At 39.3% G+C, this 21,025-nt stretch overlaps 1 protein-coding gene across 2 annotated transcripts in view; it reads left to right on the forward strand.

Annotated features, from left to right (window-relative positions):
• VWA3B (von Willebrand factor A domain containing 3B) overlaps positions 1-21,025 on the forward strand; it is a 225,647-nt gene that overhangs the window by 142,299 nt on the left and 62,323 nt on the right. For both annotated transcript variants that reach the window (XM_030827864.1, XM_030827865.1), the window contains 5 exons: positions 2,125-2,255; positions 3,974-4,131; positions 8,558-8,677; positions 10,308-10,395; positions 10,492-10,648. In XM_030827864.1, coding sequence (XP_030683724.1) covers positions 2,125-2,255; positions 3,974-4,131; positions 8,558-8,677; positions 10,308-10,395; positions 10,492-10,648 — 654 coding nt within the window. The remainder of the gene's footprint in view (positions 1-2,124; positions 2,256-3,973; positions 4,132-8,557; positions 8,678-10,307; positions 10,396-10,491; positions 10,649-21,025) is intronic.

Genomic DNA, 21,025 nt, shown 5'->3' on the forward strand with positions numbered 1-21,025 from the left:
ACATACAGACATAGTTAAGCCTATCTGAAATTTATATGACAAGTCAGAGGCTCTAAAAAATTTAAACAATCTTGAAAAAGAAAAATAAAGTGGGAAGAATCATTATACCTAGTATTAAGGCTTACTATGTAGCTGCATTCATCAAGATATATTGCTTTGGTGGAGAAACAGACACGTAGACCAATGGAACAGTTATAGAAATACACCCCCACAACATGCTCAACTGATTTTTGACAAAGATGCAAAAGCAATCCAGTGGAGGAAGGATAGCCATTTCAATAAATGGTTGGAGCAATTGGATATCCAAAGGCAAAATAATAAACCCCAACCTAAACCTCATACCTCATGGACATCTTAACTCAAAATGGAGTGTGGACTTAAATCTAAAACATAAAACTGTAAAACTTCTAGAAAGAAATGTGGGAAAAATTTTGGGGATGTTGGGCTACCAAAGGATTTTTAGTCTTGATTCCAAAAGCATGATCCATAAAAGGAAGGATTAATAGATTGGACCTCATCAAAATTAAAAGTTTTCACTTTGTGGGTGACCCTGTTAAGAGCATAAAAAGATGAGCTGCGGACTTAGAGAAAGTATCTGCAAATGACGTATCAGACAAAGGCCTTAGTATCTAGAATATATGAAGAACTCTTAAAACTCAACAGTAGAAAACAAACCGTCTAATCAGAAAATAGGCAAAATGTGCGCACAGACATTTCACTGAAGAGAATCTACAGATGGCAAAGAAGCACATGAAAAGAGGATCAACATCGTAAAATTCAACATCCCTTCAGGTTAAAAACTCTCCATAAACTAGGTATTGATAGAACATATCTTAAAATAATAGCCATTTATGATAAACCCATAGCCAATATCATACTGAATGGGCAAAAGCCAGAAGCATTCCCTTTGAAAACTGGCACAAGACAAGGATGCCCTCTCTCACCACTCCTAGTCAACATAATATTGGATTTCTGGCCAGGGCAATCAGGCAAGAGAAAGAAATAAAGCGTATTCAAATAGGAAGAGAAGAAGTCAAATTGTCTCTATTTGCAGATGACATGATTGTATATTTAGAAAACCCCATCGTCTCAGCCCAAAAACTCCTTCAGCTGATAAGCAACTTTAGCAAAGTCTCAGGATACAAATTCAATGTGTGAAAATCACAAGCATTCCTATACTCCAACAACAGACAAGCAGAGAGCCAAATCATGAATGAACTCCCATTCACAATTGCTATAAAGAGAATAAAATACCTAGGAATACAGCTTACAAGGGACCTGAAGGACCTTAACATCACAAACCACATGGTCCAATTGTTCTACTCCTAGATATTTATTCAGGAGGAATGAAAGCCAACATCTATGCAAAGACTTGTATGCAAATGTGTGTAGCTTTATTTATAACAGCCCAAACCTGAAAACAACATCAACAGGTGAATGGATAAATAAATCGTGGTATTTAATAATAGTATACAATAGAATACAGCTCAGCAATAAGAAATGATTCATGCTACAACATGGGTGAATCTTAAAATAATTATATAAGTGAAGAAAATCAGAAAAAAAGAGTAATTTCTATATGATTCCATTTGTATAAAATTCTAGAAAACTGAAACTAATGTGTAGTGACAGAAAGCCAATGAGTAGTTCCTGGAGAATTGAGGGAGAGGGCTTGTAGGAGGGTGGGCAGATTTACAATGGGGCACAAGGGAATTTGGAGGGTGACGAATATGTTCATTATTTTGACTGTAAGAATGATTTTGCAGGTGGTAATGTCAAACTTCTCACATGGTACATTTTACAGATGTTCAGCTTATTGCATGTGAATTACACATCAATAAAGCTGGCTAAAAATGGGATAAGAACAACATAAAATTCTTTAGATTCTTCTATTCCTGATACAGTTGGCTTTCTGTTAGAAATGTTTAACATTTTCTGGCCGTGTGCTGTAGTCCCAGGTACTTGGGAGGCCAAGATGAGAAGATCACTTGAGCCCAGGAGCTCAAGACAAGTGTGGGCAACATAGTGAGCCTCTTGTCTCTAAAAAGAAAAGAAAAGAAACATGTTGGGAATTTCAGCTCTTTTTATCTAGTCTTATAGCATATTCACTTCTCATTTTGGCAGAATGAAGATCTGACTCTTTTAGTTAAGGAAATGGAACAGGGTCACCGTGACCTGGAGAAGATGCAAGACCTTTATTCTGAGTCCTTGATCATGGACTGGTGGTACAATGCAGAAAAGGATGGAGACAGCAAGTGAGCACCCGTGCCCGCCTGTCTCCCTGTGCTGAGGCCTCTCGAGAGCTGGGCTTGCCCCCTGGGCCCTTGTCCTTTCTGAAATGCTCTGTGAAATTTCCTTTAGTGAAAAGAATCACATAGTGTGATTAAGTTAGGATTTTTTTAAGCAAAGAGAATTAACAATTTAATAACAATTTAATTTAATTGTGGTCTTGAGGAGGCCACATATTCCCCTTTATGTTCTCCACGCTGTGTGGACGGGCCCCCAGACCCAAGCATTGAGAGGGTGGAGAGGAGCGCTTTGTGGGGAAGGAGCTCTGACTCAGGGATCAGGAGGCTGAGGCCTGGATTTCCCTCTGTGTGACTGTGGCGAAGCCCAAACTTCCCTCCACACCTCTTCATTGCGTGGGTCTCTGTTTCCTCATCTTTAAAATGGTGGCCGTGGTGGTGGGTTTGGGACAGATGACTTCTCATGTCTGCCCCCATTCTATATTCTTATATGTTTCTAATTCGTGGTTTTTAAACAAGATCAAAACCACCGCCGAACACTCTGGAAATTGGTCAGATCTTTTAAAATGATTTAATATTTTCCAGATATTCAAGTATCACAGCCTACCCTGCCAGGAGGTGTCTTTTTTATTTCAAAGAATGGTAGAAAATTGGGGGAAAAAAAGAAAATACATTTATTAATCAGAATTTATTGTTCAACAAAATGCACTGTCTTCCTGTTAGCAAATTAAGCATTGTATGGGCTTAGGGTAGGGCATGACTGTGGAATCAGTAAAAAGAGGTAAATGTTATAATGGCCATCTTATAATGAGATTTTATGGCATTATTTTTTAAGTATTTGGGAAAGCACAGAAACAGCTTCTAAATTTCAAAAATTTGAACAAATAAACTAAGAATCAGGTAAATGAGTAGCCATTTATTGAGTACAAACCATGCAGTAAGAGAACTGGGGTGCACAGATAAATGTCAGCCTGGTTCCTTCTGCCGTGGGGGGCACAGTGCAGGCACAGACCCACAGAGGGCCATGGAACCCGGGGCAGATGTTCCACGGAGGCGTCGAGGGGCAGTGGTGCAGGAGGGAGGGCACACATCACAGTGTTGGAGCAGAAGATTGCTCTGGAAGTTTTCCTTTGTATGGCTGCTGTCTTCAGAGCTTCAGAGAAGGTCATATCTGGGAAAACACGCAAGCATTTCTGGGATCCCTCCGTTCTCCAGAATGGTTCCCTGCGATCTGGTGCTGGCATGGGAGGTCCAAGGCAGGAGTTCCTTTCTCTAGCATTTATTAGTGCTTGCTGGTAGACACTTTGGTTAGAGAATGTGTTTCTGCAGTGCTTACTTGTTTATAACCGGCTTTCCCTCCTACGAATCCTCCCATCAGCCCCATGTAGTCACTATATAGGTGTGCAGGTGACGTTTCCTGCAGTTGATGGATGAGGAAAGTGAAGAAGTTTAGAGAGGATTGAGTGACTTGACTGAGGTCACAGAGCCAGGAGGGACCAGACCTGTGATGTGAGCTGTATCTTCTGACTCCAAGCCTGGGCCCCTGTCCACTCTTCTGCATCGGTCAGGGATAAAAGACTATTTTTATATTAACCCAGATGGGGGAAGGCTCACTTCTTTAAGTTTGCAGTGTTCAACATGAATGTATTGACTTAACTCTGCCTTCTTGATGGAAATTTTCTTTTCTCTTTCTTTTTTTGCTCTACTTTTTATCTAAATCAAAACAGGCATCAAAAGGAAATCTATTCTATGATTTCAACCCCAGAAAACTGTGCAAAGCCTCAAACTGATGTCGATTCAACACAAACTTCATCCCTGAATATGTTGAAGGGACCATGGGGCCTTTCAGATCAAAAGGTTCAGAAAAAGAAAGTCCTTCATGCAGGTATCGGTGAACAAAATGGCTTGACTCCTCTTCAAGGCAAGAAGATAGAATAAAACTAAACCCACATAATATTTTTAAGAAGCACTAAACCTGTGGGTTTTTTAAATTAAAATTTCTGTTAAAATAATTGTACATTCACATGATCTTATATATACTTACCCTTCATCCTGTTTCCCCAATGGTAACATCTTGCAAAATAATAGTCCAATATTGAAACCAGGATATTGATATTGATGCAATCCACAGGTCTCATTCAAATTGTCCAGTTTTACTTGTACCCGTGTGAGAGTGTGTGTGTGTGTGTGTGTGTGTGTGTGTGTGTGTGTGTGTCTGACAGTCTGTGTTTAGGTCTACACGGTTTGATCACATGTATAGGTTTGTGTTTCCACCACTACAGTCAAGATACAGAAGAGTCCCGTCACCACAGGAATCCTTCCTGCTGCCCTTTTATAACCACACCCACCTCCCTTGCACATCCTTCCTACAGCTAAAATCAAACTAAAAGGTGAAAGACTGAATTATTTCCCCCGAAAATTGGGGGAAAGAATGCCTACTTTCACCACCCTTATTCAACATAGCACGGGAAGTTCTAGCCACTGCAACAAGGCAAGAAGAAAACATAAAGCCAGAAAGATTGGAAAGGAAGAAATAAAACTGTCCCTATTTGCAGATATTGTATTTTCTATGTAGAAAACAGCAAGGGATGTACCAAAAATACAAGTCCTAGAGCTACTGAGTTCAGCAAGGTCTCTGGCTACGGGACACACAAAACCAATTGCATTTTGATATACTAACAGTGAACATACAGCAACCTATATTAAAGTCATTCATTATTGCTCCAAATAAAATAAAATAATTAGGTGAACATGTAACAAAGTATGTGCAGAATCTGTTTGCTGAAAGTTATAAAATTCTGCTGTAAGACACTAAAGAAGATCTAAATAAATTGAGACACTGTGTTCATAGGTTGACTGAATTGGTGTGATAGATGACAATTCTCAGCTCATTTATCTGTAGGTTTAATGAAATTCCTAATAGAATCCCAAAAATGTTTTTATAAACATATACAAGCATATTATAAAATATATACAGAAACTTCAGGTTCTACAATAGCTAAAATAATTTTGAAAAAGAGACTAAAGTTGGAGAAATCACTGTACTGGATATTAAGGCTTACCACATAACCACATTAATCAAGACGGTGTGGTATTAGCAGAGGGATAGGTGGAATAGGACCTAGATTTAAGCCACACAAATATACCCAAATGATTTGACAAAGGTGCAAAATTAACTCAATGGAGGGAGTATAGCCTTTTCAACAAAGATGCTGAAGCAATATCTACAGTCAAAAAAGGAAAAGAAACTTGACCTTAACCTCACATGTACCATGGATTTAAATGTAAAACAGAAAACTGTAACACTTCTAGAAAAAAATTAAAGAAAACCTCTATCCAGTTAAGGAAGCTCCACACATTTCTAGCTTTCTGAGAGTTTTTATCGTGAATGGATGCTGGATTTTATCAAATGCTTTTTCTGTGTCAACTGATATAGGCTTTTTCTTCTTTAGTCTATTGAAATGGTGGATGATATCAATTGATTTTCAAATGTGGAAGCAGCCTTGTATATCTTGGAATATTTCCCACTTAGTCTCAGTGTATAATTCTTTTAATACATTGCTGGATTCCGTTTGCTAGTATTTTGTTGAGGATTTTGGTATCAAAGTTCATGAAAGCTATTGATCTATAGTTTTATTTATTTTTCTTTTTTAACACTGACTTCATCCAGCTTTGGTATCAAGCTAATAGTGTCCTCACCAAATGGGCTGGAAAATTGTCCCTCCTCTTCTATTCCTGGGAGAGATTGATGTAATTCTTCTTTGAATGTTTGGTAGAGTTATCATGGAGCCATTTGGGCCTATGGATTTCTTTTCCAGATTTTTCATGATGAATGCAATTTCTGTAATGGTTTTAAGGATATTGTCCATTTCAGCTTGGTCAAGTTTTGGCAGTTTGTGGTTTTTGAGTAATTGGTCTATTGTTTCTAATTTATCAAATTTATGAGGGCAAAGTTGTTTATTATATCCTTTTGTTAGCTTTTTAATAGCTTCAAGATCTTTAGCAATGAACTCTCGATATTAGTGGTTTGATATGTCTTCTCTCTTTTTGTCTTTTTTCTATCTAGCTAGAGGCTTTCTTGCTTTTCCTTCTATTTGTTCATTTGTTTCCAGAGAATGTATAATTAATTGTTGAAGCACTTTTATGGGTAGCCTCTTTAAAATCCTTGTCAGATAATTCCAGCTCCTGATTCTTCTTGGTGTTGGCATCATGCATTTGCTTTTTCTGATTGAAGGTGTGATTGTTTTTGTAGTTACCGATATGATGGGTGATTTTTGATAGTATCTTGGACATTTTATCTATTATGTTAGGAACTCTGCATCTCATTTAAGTATTTTATTTTATGAAGTAGTCACCCTGTTTAAATTTAGCATGTGGGCCTTGACCTACTTTTGTGGGCTGTGGTTCTGATGGCGATTTAATTTTCACAGGCTCTGTGGTATTGTTAATATTTTGGTGCTTGTTTTTCTGGTGTTTCTGGGGGCTCCTACTGGTCCCTGCTGGTGCTACCTGAGGTGGCAGCAGGGATCCCCTCAGACCAGGATGTTAGATGTCTCCGAGGGAAGAGTTGCAGCAGCTTCCCCCAGTGTTGTCTCTAGGGTGTCCCCACATTCCTGGCAGGGAGGAGGGCCTTGAACCCACAGGGACCAAGAGGCATCCCGGAACGGGCCACTAACTGGAGATTGGCCCTCTTGCTCCTGGTATCTCTGTACAAGGGAGCAGCATCGTACATGGGAACAAACAGGCTTCCCACACTGGCCACTTGTGTGGCTGCATCCCTTTTTCCAGTCCTGCCTGCCTGCTCCAGTGAACTTGAGTTTTGCCAGAGTTGCTACTTGTCTTAAACATTTTAATGGCCAATTGTCACTGCCACTATTTCACTTAGATTTGGGATGCTCAGTATTGGGAGACAATCATATGCTGAGTTTCTATTTTGTTTCCATTTGTGATGTAGAGGAGTGGTGAAATGCCATGACTGATCCTGCAGAGTCGGGGGAGGAGCTAAATGTTAGACTCCGCTGCTAGATAAATGTTTCATTCCGTATTTGTGGCCTCTGGGAATGGTCTAGTTTGTATATTTGGAGACTTGGGGAGCTAAATTTCATTTTCATTTGGCTCATGTAAATCTGATTGTTTTGCCTGGTAATGTTGGTCAAGGTGGCCTGCCAGTGTGGACAGTGGCAGGAGCTCGGCAATCTGATTTGGATTGTTTCTCTTTTTCTCACAGACATAGCTTCTAAGAAAATTTAGCTTTCTTAGTTCCTGGGTACAGAGACCATCAAGGCAGTGCTTACCCTTTTGTTGCCTAGAAAAACAGTGATTACCATATAGCACACTCCTTCTCTATGCATGGAGACCACTGGTGTTACTTTTGTGTGTGAAAGCTACCCATTTGCAGATTACTAGCTAATCTTCGCTCTAACTATCTAATTTCTTGTAGGAGAGGGTAAGTCCTCTCAGTGAAAACACAGACACATTTCATTCACGAATGCTGACATAAAGCCTTGGAACTAGGTACTTCTAAAGCCTCCAAATTATGAAGTACAGACTACATTACAATTAGTGTGGTTTATGTTATCAAATATAAAAAGTAATCAAGATGACTTGGCACAGGCTCATTGTCCTCTAAAGCACACAGATTCAAGGTCAATATTTGCTAAGTTGTCATTTGCCTGTAGAAGGGACACATCAGAGGGTAGAAAATAACATAAAGATCTGGACAGCAATTGTGGTGGGTAGAATTTCTAGAATGTCCTGCCCTGAACCCTGCAATCTTTGAATATGATGACACATCACTCTCATGACAAGATTATGCTGACCTAGACAGGGTTATCTAGGTGGGTCCAGTGTAACTGTGGGAACCGTGAAAAGCAGGAGCTATTTCCAGCTGGTGGTAGAAGAGAAAGTCAGAGAGATTTGAACCACAAGAGGAATTCAATGTGCTATTACTGGCTTGAAGATGGAAGAGTCATGTGAGAAGTAATACAGGTGCCTTAAGCAGCTGAGAGAGGCCCCTGGGCTACAGTCAGCAAGGAAATGGGGCCTCAGCCCTAAAACTGCAAGGAGCTGGGTTCTGTTGGCAGCCTGAATGGATGTGGAAACTGACTTCTCTCCAGGAGGGGTCCAGCTTAAATTCAGATAAAGGGAGCAGGGCATCCTGGCAGCATTCAGTCTGTGGCAGCACCATCCTCAGAGGGTTGGGAAACCAAGGTTGCATTCTTACTTTAAGGAGCTGATAAAACAGTTGTATCTAATGAAGTATCTCCTTCCATCCCCAATTCCTTTAACTCTTCCCTCTGTGATACTAACAGGAGCAACCAAAACCAGCCTGCTCAGAAGCCAGATGTCCTCCCTCAGAAGCTCAGCTTGCAGGGAAAGGAAGAATGGCCTCTCCAATGCCAGCAGCCGGAGGACTGCTCTAAGTGACAAAGGCAAGCCAGAAAGGGTCTCTGGCCAGCCAGCCTTCCTTTACCCAGTGTATCTGTTCCAGAAAGAGCTGCGTGTAGATATGTTGGAGAAATCATATTTTAAATGGGCCCAGATTGCTTCCCGTTCAAAGGAATCCCTTGTAAGTCAGGTCTGCCTGCTTTATGACCTGGATTTTCTGAGAGCTGGCCTTGTGCTTATGGTGCCTGGGTGTTTAATACACACGTAGCTCACATAACTATGGTCATGCTGCTGCCCCTCCATGGTTTGATTTTGAAACTGTCATATTTCATAGTTAATTTTTTTTCTTCCCTTTCTTCAATGGATGATGCTATCAGATGAGCCCCTCTCTGGTCCAAATCGTCAGCCTTTTGGGGACTGCATATGAGGAAAATGTGATTTTTCCACTCAATTTTTATTACTATTGATAAAATTATTAATCTTAAAGTAATAAGTTTTGAAACGTTTGATGCCTGTAACATTTTTCTTATATTTTAAACAGTCGATACATTTAAAATCCCAGTTAAACACACACATGCACACAATCCCCTAGGGAGTAGGAAGTGGCCGAGTGGCAAATGTACCCCTGTGGCTACACAGTCATAGTTTAATTTAGAACTCTGTTTTCTTCAGTGCTGATCTTTTGTGTGCTATCTTTTCCTCACTTTTTTTTTTTTTTTTTTTTTTTGAGGCGGAGTCTCACTCTGTTACCTAGGCTGGAGTGTGGTGGCACAATCTCGGCTCACTGCAACCTCTGCCTCCCTGGTTCAAGTAATCCTCCTGCCTTAGCCTCCAGAGTAGCTGGGATTACAGGCGCCCGCCAACAGACCAGGCTAATTTTTGTATTTTTAGTAGAGACAGGGTTTCACCATATTGGTCAGGCTAGTCTTAAACTCCTGAGCTCAGGTGATCCACTCGCCTCGGCCTCCCAAAGTGCTGGGATTTTGACCGGGCACAGTGGCTCCCTTTCAATTAACCTGCCGTATTTCCTAAGTTGTCTACATGCACATTCTTTAAAGGGCTTATCAGATGATGATTGGGATATGATTTCTTAGCTATTTAACTAGCTCACACCCAAACACGCCTCCTTCTGAATGCTGCTGATTCAACAAATATCCCTTTTCATTTATAAGTACACGTTTATATAAGGATATATTTAAAACCCCAAATATTAATTTGAAAATTTGAACTTAAAACTAAACGGGACCTAACAGGTTTTTTGGTTTTCTACAGAAAGCTGAAGAACCACAAAACAATCTGTCAGAAATTAAAATGTTGATCAAGGCTCTCTTACGTAATTTGGGGGAGTCCAAAAGGTCAATATTGAACAATCATCGGTTAATGGTATTTTTATTGCACACTTTTTAGAGGTGTGTTTTCTGAATGAAAGAATGAATATGTCTCATTGTCTCAAAACAGTGGTAGTGCCGTATTTACCCATGCATTGGTCTGTAGTGTTAATTGCAAAGGAATCTTGCCTGAGAGCCCGCTCTAACAAATCAGGATATATTCTCAGAAATGTGGTCCATTTATTAGCTCTCAGTCACAGCTGAACTGAGACAAGCATGATCCCTTTGCATTTATGTAAAACCCATATGTGAGGAAAATATACAACTGCCACTTCCCCTTCCACAGAAATGAGCATCCTGCTGGCTGAGGAGTGTCTGGATGACAAATCGTCAGAAAAGATGACCCGAGAAGGAAACCAGGTTTATGACCACGAGTGAGTTCTTTAATTTGACAAAGACAGTTCTGTTATGCTTTTGTTGGTTAACCATCAAGTTGTAAATTTTAAAACACCACCTCCTTGTGTTCTTAGTTCTTCAGATGTGTCTTCAGAAAACTGGCTGAAGACCTATGGCTTGGTTGCCAAGAAACTCACCCTCATGGATGCCTTGTCAGTGGCAGCGGTCCCCCACAGCTCCACGTATGTTCCCGTCCTGGACAAGCATGTCATGTCTAAGGTCTTTGATGAGGTAAACTGATTGTCTATACGTCCCTACTTGAGGCCATTTTCATTTACTGCTCAAATAAACAGTAGTCCAATTTCTTGTGTGGTTGTAACAGAAGTGTATTTTAGCCACTGGGGGCAAAAGTTTTGTAAAGGCAGTAAAAAGGAGAGAGAGAGAGGCTCTTAAGAATTTGGGCACGATGGCTCATGCCTGTAACCCCAGCACTTTGGGAGGCTGAGGTGGGTGGATCCCTTGAATCCAGGAGTTTGAGGCCAGCCTGGGCAACAACATGAAACCCTTTTTCTACAAAAAATACAAAAATTAGTCAGGCATGGTGGCATGCACCTGTAGCCCCAGCTACTTGGGGGACTGAGGTGGAAGAATCGCTTGAGACTGAGAGATCGAGGCTTTAGTGAGCAGTGATTGCGTCACTGCACTCCAGCCTGGGTGACAAAGCGAGATCTTGTCTCAAAAACAACGAAAATAAGAATTCTCTTTTTAAGCTGAGAGGAAACTGATCTTGGTTGGGTTGGCACTTCGTGGTTCGCTGCTGCTAATGGATAGAAGTGTGAGGCTGCAGAAATGATTGAAAACTCTAGGTCAGAGTCATGAGTGAACATCAAATATCATCCCTTATGAAAGGAAAGGGAGGACTTGTGAGAGATTATGTCCTTCTTTTGCTTACCGTCTCTTCCTAAACTGAGTGACATCTTTTGTATCTAAAGGAAAAAGTTAAGAGAGCAAACAAGCAAGCCACATGTTAGCAAAAGAACCACCAGATTGTCCTAGGCGGGTCCCGAGAGGAGAAAAACAGCTTCCAATGGGAGGGCATGGTAGGGTTAAATGTGGAGGAAGGCCAAGGAAGTACTGAAAACTTAACACTGAATTTGGCAACAAGGAGGTGCTCACCCTTACAAGAATAATCCCGGTGGAGCGGCTAATCTCGGGTCAGACTGCAGTGGGATGAAGAACTCCAAAAACACGAGAACATGAAGACCGAACCTCAGTGCTTCCTGGCAAATACAACAGCAACTAACGATTTAAATAGAAACATTTCAGTCTTTGCAGTCACTGAATGGAAACAATATCCTTAAAAGACCTGTCTCATGCTGAAATCTTTGTGGGGGAAATGATACGATGCTTGGGGATGCTTGGGGTTTGCTTTACTGTAACTGGGGTGGTGGAGTAGAGTGGGCAGAGGAGAGTAGATGAAATAGATAGACCACATGTTGATCATTGTTGCATTTGGATAAGACTTGGTGAGAAGGGTCCTTTTACTATTCTTTCTGCTTTTTTGTGTATTTGAAATTTTCCATAAAAAGAAGTTGAAAAGATCAAAGGCAGGAGAAAGTTTTTTAAAAAATGAAAAGACCTTTTCTAACTGGCCTTGAAATAGCTGAGATTTGATGTATTGGGAGAAGCAGATGAATTGGTGAATTTTCTTCTATTAGCACATTTAAAAAATTATCACCCATGGAGGCTCACCTGCCTGCTGGTTTGGGATGACCAGCGACTCTCCCTCCAGAGGCTGTGTGTGTGTTCTCCTCTAGGCTGGTTCCTGGCTACTTTGCCTCAAGGTGAGTGCTCCTGTCCCTGGCTGTTACCCTTGTGATTGGCAGATTTGATTTATACCTGATTAGTCAGATGTCAACTCACCACTTGAACTTGACTTCTTCTAGAAGCAACAGGGAGAAACTGAACCCTGATTTATTTCTTGTAGGAGGTTTGGGGACAGCTCCTTCATATTCTCTGTGGTTATATTACTATTCTTGAGTTTTATTTGGGACGAAATATATTTAGTGAACTCTACTTAGAAATAGAATTTTCTTGGGCTTATTATGCCTCCTTCTAAATGTCCCAACAACTTGAGGTAGAGTGAAAAGTAAATTTCTTGAAAAAAATATGGTAGGATAGGGAAGCAGAAACATAAAATCCAAGGAAGAAACAATAAAGGAAAGATTTATAGGCTGAGTAAGTAAAAATGTTATTTTGCTTAAAAACACGTAAATAAAATGAAGACAAATCTCAGAAAAATACCTGCAACATATATGACAGACAAAAAGGGCCACAGGAATGATATCTTACGTGTGTATCAGTATAAAGCACCATGTTTGTATGAATCAGTGTTCAGTATGCAAACACACATGCACATACATCCATACCATAAGGGAATGAGAAAATGACAAATACCCCAGTGGAAAATTTAGGGAAGAAAAGAAAAAAAGTCAAAATCATATACAAAAATATTTAACTTTGCTGGTAACCAAATATATGCCTTAAAAATGCAAATTGATAATCAATTAGACACCACCTCCCCCATCAAATTGGTAAGGTTAAAAATAACCAATAAACAGTAATGGCAATGACAGGGTGGGATGGACACTTATATCCTGCTAGTGAGAGTATAAATTGGTGCATCCTTAGTGTAACATGTTCAGAAACCTTAAGAGCTTATATTTACCCCAGTGAATTCATATATTACTAGGAATCTATGTAAGGAAATATTAGAGATACTGAAGTATATGTACAGAGAATAATCACTACTGCCTTTAGCCAACAGTGGAAAACAACACAAATTCATATAATGGAATGTCATACATTCATCAGATATCACATTTCTAAAGAATAAGTTTCCCACGATGAAAAGCCCTTATGTTAAATGAAATATCACGCTAAATGAAAAAAATCAGAGTATATAGTGTGTTAGAAATTTGGTTGTACATGTGACTGATGATATAGGCATGGTGGTACTTTCTGCTTCCCTCCCTTTTTTCTTTTACCAAAATGTTAACATAGCTGGGTGATGAGATTGTTGGAGATGTTTGTTTGTTTTTTTTAATTTATGTAGTTTTTAATTTTTATTGTAGTACTTTTAATTCTGAACATTACTAATTATACACTGAGAAAAATGTTAAGAGATACAGACCTGGCCATGTGTGGTGGCTCACACCTGTAATCCCAGCACTTTGGGAGGCCGAGGCAGGCAGATCTTGGGGTCAGGAGATCGAGACCATCCTGGCCAACATGGTGAAACTCCGTCTCTACTAAAAATACAAAAAAATTAGCTGGGCCTGGTGGCGTGTGCCTGTAGTCCCAGCCACTCGGGAGGCTGAGGCAGGAGAATTGCTTGAATTCGGGAGGTGGAGGTTGCAGTGAGCCGGCTGAGATTGCGCCACTGCACTCTAGCCTGGCAACAGAGCAAGACTTCATCTAAAAAAAAAGAAAAGAAAAGAAAGAAGAAAGAAGAAAGAAAGAAAGAGAGAGAGAAAGAAAAAAAAAGAAAGAAAGAAAGAAAGAAAAAACAGACCTGAAAGCAAATGATAAAATGATGTAAATGTAATGGGAACTTAATTTTTAATTAACTGCTTTATCTGATAAGTAATATATGAATAGTTCTCAGTATATGAGATTTAAACCATACTTAAGTCTTTAGAGGAGGCTTCTCTCACCACTACACCTATCCATGAAGGAAACACATGGAATAGTTTGGTGAATTTCCTTCCAATCCTTTTTCTACATATGCATATGTAAGTATGTGCACACATAATGTATTTATACAGAGACACAAAAGAACTTTAATAAACATGAATAAGACAATACCATATACATTTACTATTTTAAAAACTATTTTAAACATTTTGTCTTAGAGCCCTTTCCATACAGGTAGATGGTCTCATGCCTATAGTTGCAAGGTTCTTCCTCATTATTAATGGATATTTACATTGTGTCCTTCCTTCCCCTCTTACAAACATTCCTGTAACAGGTGTCTTTGCACATAGATTTTTGGGCACATGTGTAAGTCTGTCTTTGGAATAAATTCCCTCAAGTCTGATGGCTGGACCCAAAGGGTATGTGCATTTTAAATTTTGATAATTCAAATCATCCCCCAAATTCGTTGTACATTCTCACTAGTATGTATCCCCATAGACAGAGTAAAATAGTACTCTCTTCCTAAGAAGAACTCTGTATAATACTTGATAATCATTAGTCCTAGCTGTGTAGAAATGCTTTGAAAACCCTGAAAGTCATATGCAGACATAAGATCTTTATTCTTTCCTCATTGGCTCATATGCTAAAGAAGCAAACTTAATATTCAGTCCAACATTTAGAAATTTTTTTCTCTGAGATGTATGTGATATATCCATAATCTGTAAATAATAATATGCCTACTCTGAGGTTGTTATGGAATTAAAAGAAGTAGTGCATACAGTGTGAAGTACTTAGCAGGCACTTAAAATGTTGACTTTCATTATAAAAATATTCAACAAATTTATGCCTATTATTATGCCTGTGTTGGGCTCTAGAATACAGTGCCAAACAGGAAAGCCAACATTCCTACCCAAGCACAATCAACAGTCTCAGGAGGAAATAGCAATGAAAATGAGAGAAGTTCTAGTTCAATGTGATGAGGAAGGAAGTGCTGAGTGAAGACGCAGGAGATGCCCCTCACCTGGCTTCAGTGGCCACAGAAGGCTTGCCTTAGCTAGTGGCATCAGAATTCAGACCCAGGGGAAGAGAAGGAGTTATGAAGGTGGAGAGATGGGAAGAGAGCCCCAGGCAGTGGGGGAGCTCTGGGGAAGCCTAAGGGACAGAGAATGTTTGTCATTCCAGAGAAGTTAAGTGTGAGCAGAGAAGGTGGTAAAGGTGGTGAAGGAAGGGCCTTGATTGAATTAAGGATTTTGAACTTCATCCTGAGGGGAATGAAGGGGTTGTTAGCAGAGGAGAGAGATTAATTTGGGGTTTTAGCTGGCACACAGAGAATAGTTGGAGAGGCGTGAGGCTGGGGAGATGGGGGCAGTCAGGAGGCAGGGCTGGGTGGCTGGAACCAGTAGGCTGTGTGGCTGGAACACTGCGGATGGACCCAAAGCTCTTTATAAAGTCAAGTCAACAATGTGGGGCTGAGAGAGAAAAAATGCCAAGAGTGATTCTCCAGACTCCAGCCTGGAATATCAAGCAGGGGAAAAATAAAGGATGAGTAGTGAGGGTCCTATTCTTCAGGGGGGCATCCTAGTTTTCTGCCTCTAGAACACAAAGCCCAGGGGAGGGGATGAGCAATTCTTAAGCGCATCCCATGGGCACTTGTGCTTGGTGTCTTCTGTGGCATTGTGAGTTCTCAAGACAGCCTGCACGTAGGTAGGCATTGCACAGCACACTTGCCCTCCCTTATTCATAGTAAGAATCACTGTGATGACAGGCATATACTGCAGTGATCTCCAGTCTCACATCCAAACTTTTGTATCTTTGATTCCCTAATATTTTCTCTGACTGGAAGACACCCTCAGCTATAAATGGAAAGAATAACAAAATAATAATCTCAAATATTTCCCACCTCATGGGATGTATACCTTTTTGATATTTGGACCTTTATGAAAAAGCAGACAAAAAGTAGAATGGAGTTGAAAAGGAAACACACTAGTCTTACTTCACTGAGAATCTTAATTGCCTCCTCCTCCTGTGTTCTGTGCACGGCCACATCTGTCTGCATAGAGTTGTAAAGCAGTGTCTGGCTTTGTCCCCAGCTCTTTGTTTCATTCATCACTTATGTATGGGCTCTTTCTTCTTCTGGAACACAATGCTGTTTTGGTTTACAGTGTTTCCTGGACCAGCCTCAAATCGGTCACCTTGGAAATGAAGTATTGAGCAAAGAGGTTGCCCTAGCAACGCTTCATTACAAGATGCAAAATGGACTCGATAATTTTATCTTAGCTCTTTCAAAAAGATTAACTCGTCCCCAAGTCATATACACAATAAAACTGATTTAGCTATGTAATGAACCTAGAATTTAAAGCTCTTTATTTGCTGGTTGATTTGAAAAGCATTGAAATAATTTGGGAAGATTGGTCTGCACCACTGGAGAGTCTACATCATCACCCATCATCATCATCATTATCGTAATGTCTTTTACAGCATCCCATCAAGGCTTCCTGTGTTGTCCGTCCTTCTCCAGGTTCTGCACATAGCTTTGTGGCCAGATAGCCTGGATTGGTGCTCCAGCTCTGTCATTTACTCCTGAAGGACCATGGCAAGCTCCCTAATCTAGTATGTGATGCACCCTCATCACATACTAGGTTCTGAGTAAAGCATTTGATATCATCAAATATCTCATCTAAAACTTAGAGCGACCTGTGAGGTGGCCACCATTTAGCTGACAAGGAATGTTTGGTGCAAAGAGGTTAGGGGTGCTGTCAAGTCATGACATTTTGTTGCTTTTAAACATAATAGCAATGAACACAAAACTGTACACTGATAGAAAAGCTTTTTAATTAAAAATTTAAAAGTTATCACAAAACCTACATATGTATGTATTCAATGTATAGAAAGATTAGAAAATGTAGATAAGTGAAAAAGAAAGAAGCAATGTTATCATCCACCCCATCATCTCATGGTTATCTGGCCAGATCTTCTTACTTTCTGTATATAGATATCTAGACCCTTTGTTCTTTGTTTTTGTTTTTATCATAATGAAATCAAACCGAACATCCTGTTTTGTACCTGCATTTTTCAACCACCTATCCATGAACATTGTTCCATGCTGGCATATACTTATCTACTATACCAGTTTAAATGCTCAGCCTTTTAATTGAAATATATTAATTTAAACTTAAATTGAGAATAGAGTTTTATTTTCTAAACGTTTAGATTGAAAAACTGTGAGATGTAATTTTTTTTTTTTTTGAGATGGAGTCTTGCTCTGTCGCCCAGGCTGGAGTGCAATGGCAAAATCTCAGTTCACTGCAACCTCTGCCTCCCAGGTTCAAGCAATTCTCCTGCCTCAGCCTTCCAAGTAGCTGTGATTACAGGCATGCATGACCACGCCTGGCTGATTTTTTTGTATTTTTAGTAGAGATGGGGTTTCACCATATTAGCCAAGCTGGTTTTGAACCCTTGACCTTGTGATCCACCTGCCTTGCTCTTCCAAAGTGCTGTGATTACAGGCAAGAGCCACCATGTAACTTACACTGTAGTAACGTATTCTCATGGGTTTATGAATGATCTTACTGACATGCCATTTGGCCAGCTGTTTTGCGGCCCTGCTTTCATTTTGTTCTATGGAGCCTGCAGGTGTTTCAGTTTGAAAGGCAGACATTTAAGTTCTGACACTTGGCCACTTGCACAACTGTAATATCTATAAAGCTGTTGCACCTACATTCAAAGATTCCCTGTGTGGGATTTACACAGCTATTACATTTCCGTTACACACATCCAATCAGAACCTCTCCTTGGCCAATCTGATAGGAAGCTCTGGGATATTTACTGGAAGAACTGATTTAGTTGAAAAACAGTGAAGTTCGAGAATTCAATCAGAGTTGAACAATAGATAATCACCAGTTCCACACTAGTTTCTCAATTTCAAAATGTTTTGTGATTGCTTTTAAACACAGCTAGAATGTTGTCAGGTGGAATTCTACCTGTTCTACTTTAACAATCAATAGCTGTGGGCACAGTTCTGTATGCTGTGTTCTTAATTTAGCATATGTTATGAACATTTTTCCTTACAATAGCCATTTTGGGATGAATTTTAGTGATTACATTAACATTCAATAATATAAATTAGTACAGTTTATTTAACTATTCCTCCCAACTGGGGGCAGTTTTCCTGGAATTTTAAAGAATGCTCATTTTCCTGTATCTCTTTGCTATCCCTTAGAAGAGTTAACAGTAAAAACAAAAAACATCAAAAAATGTTGCTAAATGGTATTTCAATTTCAATTCTTTCATCATTTGTGAATAGTTTTCTTATTTAAGCTAAATATATCTCTTAAACTGTTTTTCACATTATTCATGTGTTTAGGAAACACCTCTTAAATAGCACAGTTACAGTTCATCCCATGCCTCAACTACCAAGAATTCAAATTTGGTGGAATCCAAACAATTATGTTTTATAATATGATAAACTTAAAAAAAGTTTTGAATCTCAGCCATTAATTTATATATAGTTTTGGTCTTTCATTTATTTAATAAATGATTATTTGGAACATGTTTTGTTCTAGAAACTAGTAATTTTAAAGGGGAATAAAGGATTATAAAGTTTGATGAAGAGGAAAGACATACAACAAAACTACAATTAAATCCATTTGTCAATAAAGGAATTGAATAGGAAAATATGTAGAGTGGCCAGTGCCTGGCAGAGAATAAGGACAAATAGTATTATCACTATTGATAATCACTATTGAGTACAGTGGTTGCTTACAGAGTATTTCATCTCACAGTGGGGAGAATTCTAACAGAATCAGCCCAAATTGGCCTGTTCATGCATCCCAGCAATTCCTTCTGCCTTTGTGGTCAGTGACTGTCTCTCTGCACCCTCCATCCCCATCTCGATCGCTACCTATACCTGTCTACTAGTTACAACCTTGTCACACATGGTGTAATTATTCATATCAATTTGATAAGGCTTCTAGGTTAACCTCAAGAGAATTGAATTAAAGTAGGTAATACCTGAAGCCTCCCTTTTTAAAATCAAATATTATCCAGAAGAGTCCCTCATTAGCCAGTTATGCTTGATTTGCATTATAACAGTAATAAGTAAACATTTTCAAAGGTGCCATGATCAGGTGGTTTTATTCCCTCTCAAACAGAGCTCTCAATGTCTTCATTAACCTCAGCTCCCTCCCCACGTGCTTTCTTACAGAAGCTGGGGGTGCCATGATTCTGTCCCCCAAGTCCTTATGAGAATGCCCCTTATGGCCTCATAGTCACATTAAATTTGACATCATAAAGAGAACATTTCCTTGATCTCCACGCGGCCACCATGTTGTAAAAACTAAGATGTCAGACTCAAAGTATGGGGTATGACTTTGTCTATCCCTGGATCTGCATGTGGAGAGGACGGAGAGTGGGTGCACACAAGCCAAATTTGAGCTACTATCACACTGAAGCACACAATGGCCACGAAAGGCATGAGGTTGAAATCCACAAAAGAGGGAAGTACAACACTAAACAGTGGGTTTTTCTTAAGTACATTAAGTCAGGAGTCAAGCTGATTATGGTGAAATGTTAATAATGTTGCTTAGTATTCTGTGGTATTGATTCACAATTGTGCCATACTGGGCAAATTTGGAAAGCTATTTACAGACTTCTAATGGGGTATTTTTTCCAGGGAGAGAAAAACCCAAGGGACTTTCATTTTGTTGAGACTGATCCTTTTTTTCTTCTAAAAGTTTATGTGACATATAGCTGTATTTCGAGAGATGATTTTATTTTTTTTAAATTTCTATAAGCTTCATTCTGTTTTCAAAGTTCAGTCCTCCCACCTTTCAGCCCACTGTCTGGTTCCTTCTCTTTGACAAGAATTGTTTAGAAGCCACATGCTGAATTCATGTGGTTGTTAAGTAGCAAGATTGGCCTGTGCAGTTTCTTAACTTTCTTTCTCTTCAGTTTTCTAAATCTTTGCCTATTGTTTGTTTGTTTTAGTCTTTGATGGTTTAATTACCGAATTAAATATATGTAGTTTTTAAAAAATGAAACAATACAGTGAAAAGTAAAAGTCCTATCTAACTTCTTCACTTGTCTTGAAATCTCAATTTTTAGAAGTAACCACTATTGATAGTTTTAAACCTAATTTTTAAATTTTTGCATTATTTTAAAAATAAAGCATTTCAGATAAAGTTGCAGCCACCTGTGCAACTCCTTTTTGTTCCACTTTCCATTCCTCCTTCTCCAGAGATAAACCCTAGCATGAGTTTCCATATACATTTTAATTTTTTTTTTTTTTTTGAGACGGAGTCCCACTCTGTTGCCCAGGCTGGAGTGCAGTGGTGCAATCTCAGCTCACTGCAACCTCCGACTCCCGAGTTCAAGCGATTCTCTTGCCTCAGCCTCCCAAGCAGCTGGGATTACAGGCACGTGCCACCATGCCTGGCTAATTTTTTTTTTTTTTTGTATTTTTAGTAGAGACAGTGTTTCACCATGTTGGCCAGGCTGGTCTCAAACTCCTGACCTCAGGTGATCTGCCCACCCCGGCCTCCCAGAGTGCTGGGATTACAGGGGTGAGCCACCCTGCCCAGCCTATTTTAATATTCTTAATACAAAAGCACTAAAACATCATCCTACAGGTTTAAAACTTTATAGAAATAGTATTACACTGGAAGCACCATTATGAAACTTACTATTTAACATTATGTTTTTGAGATTTTATCTATCTTGATTTATTTTTCCTGCTCTATTTTTCCATTAAGTGCAATACCATTTTTTGTAAATACAAATATATTTGAACTTTTTTTAACCTCTTATTTTTTATGCTTTCTGTTAAATGTCATTTTTAAATGATCACTGCTTATATTTCTATTCCTTTAGTGATCATTTTAAAAGTTTTAATGTAATGACAATTTTTTTTTTTGAGACAGAGTCTCGCACTGTCACCCAGGCTGCAGTGTAGTGGTGTGATCTCAGCTCACTGAA

This window comes from Nomascus leucogenys, chromosome 14 (genome assembly GCF_006542625.1).
Source record: "Nomascus leucogenys isolate Asia chromosome 14, Asia_NLE_v1, whole genome shotgun sequence".
NCBI classification, from domain to species: Eukaryota; Metazoa; Chordata; class Mammalia; order Primates; family Hylobatidae; genus Nomascus; species Nomascus leucogenys.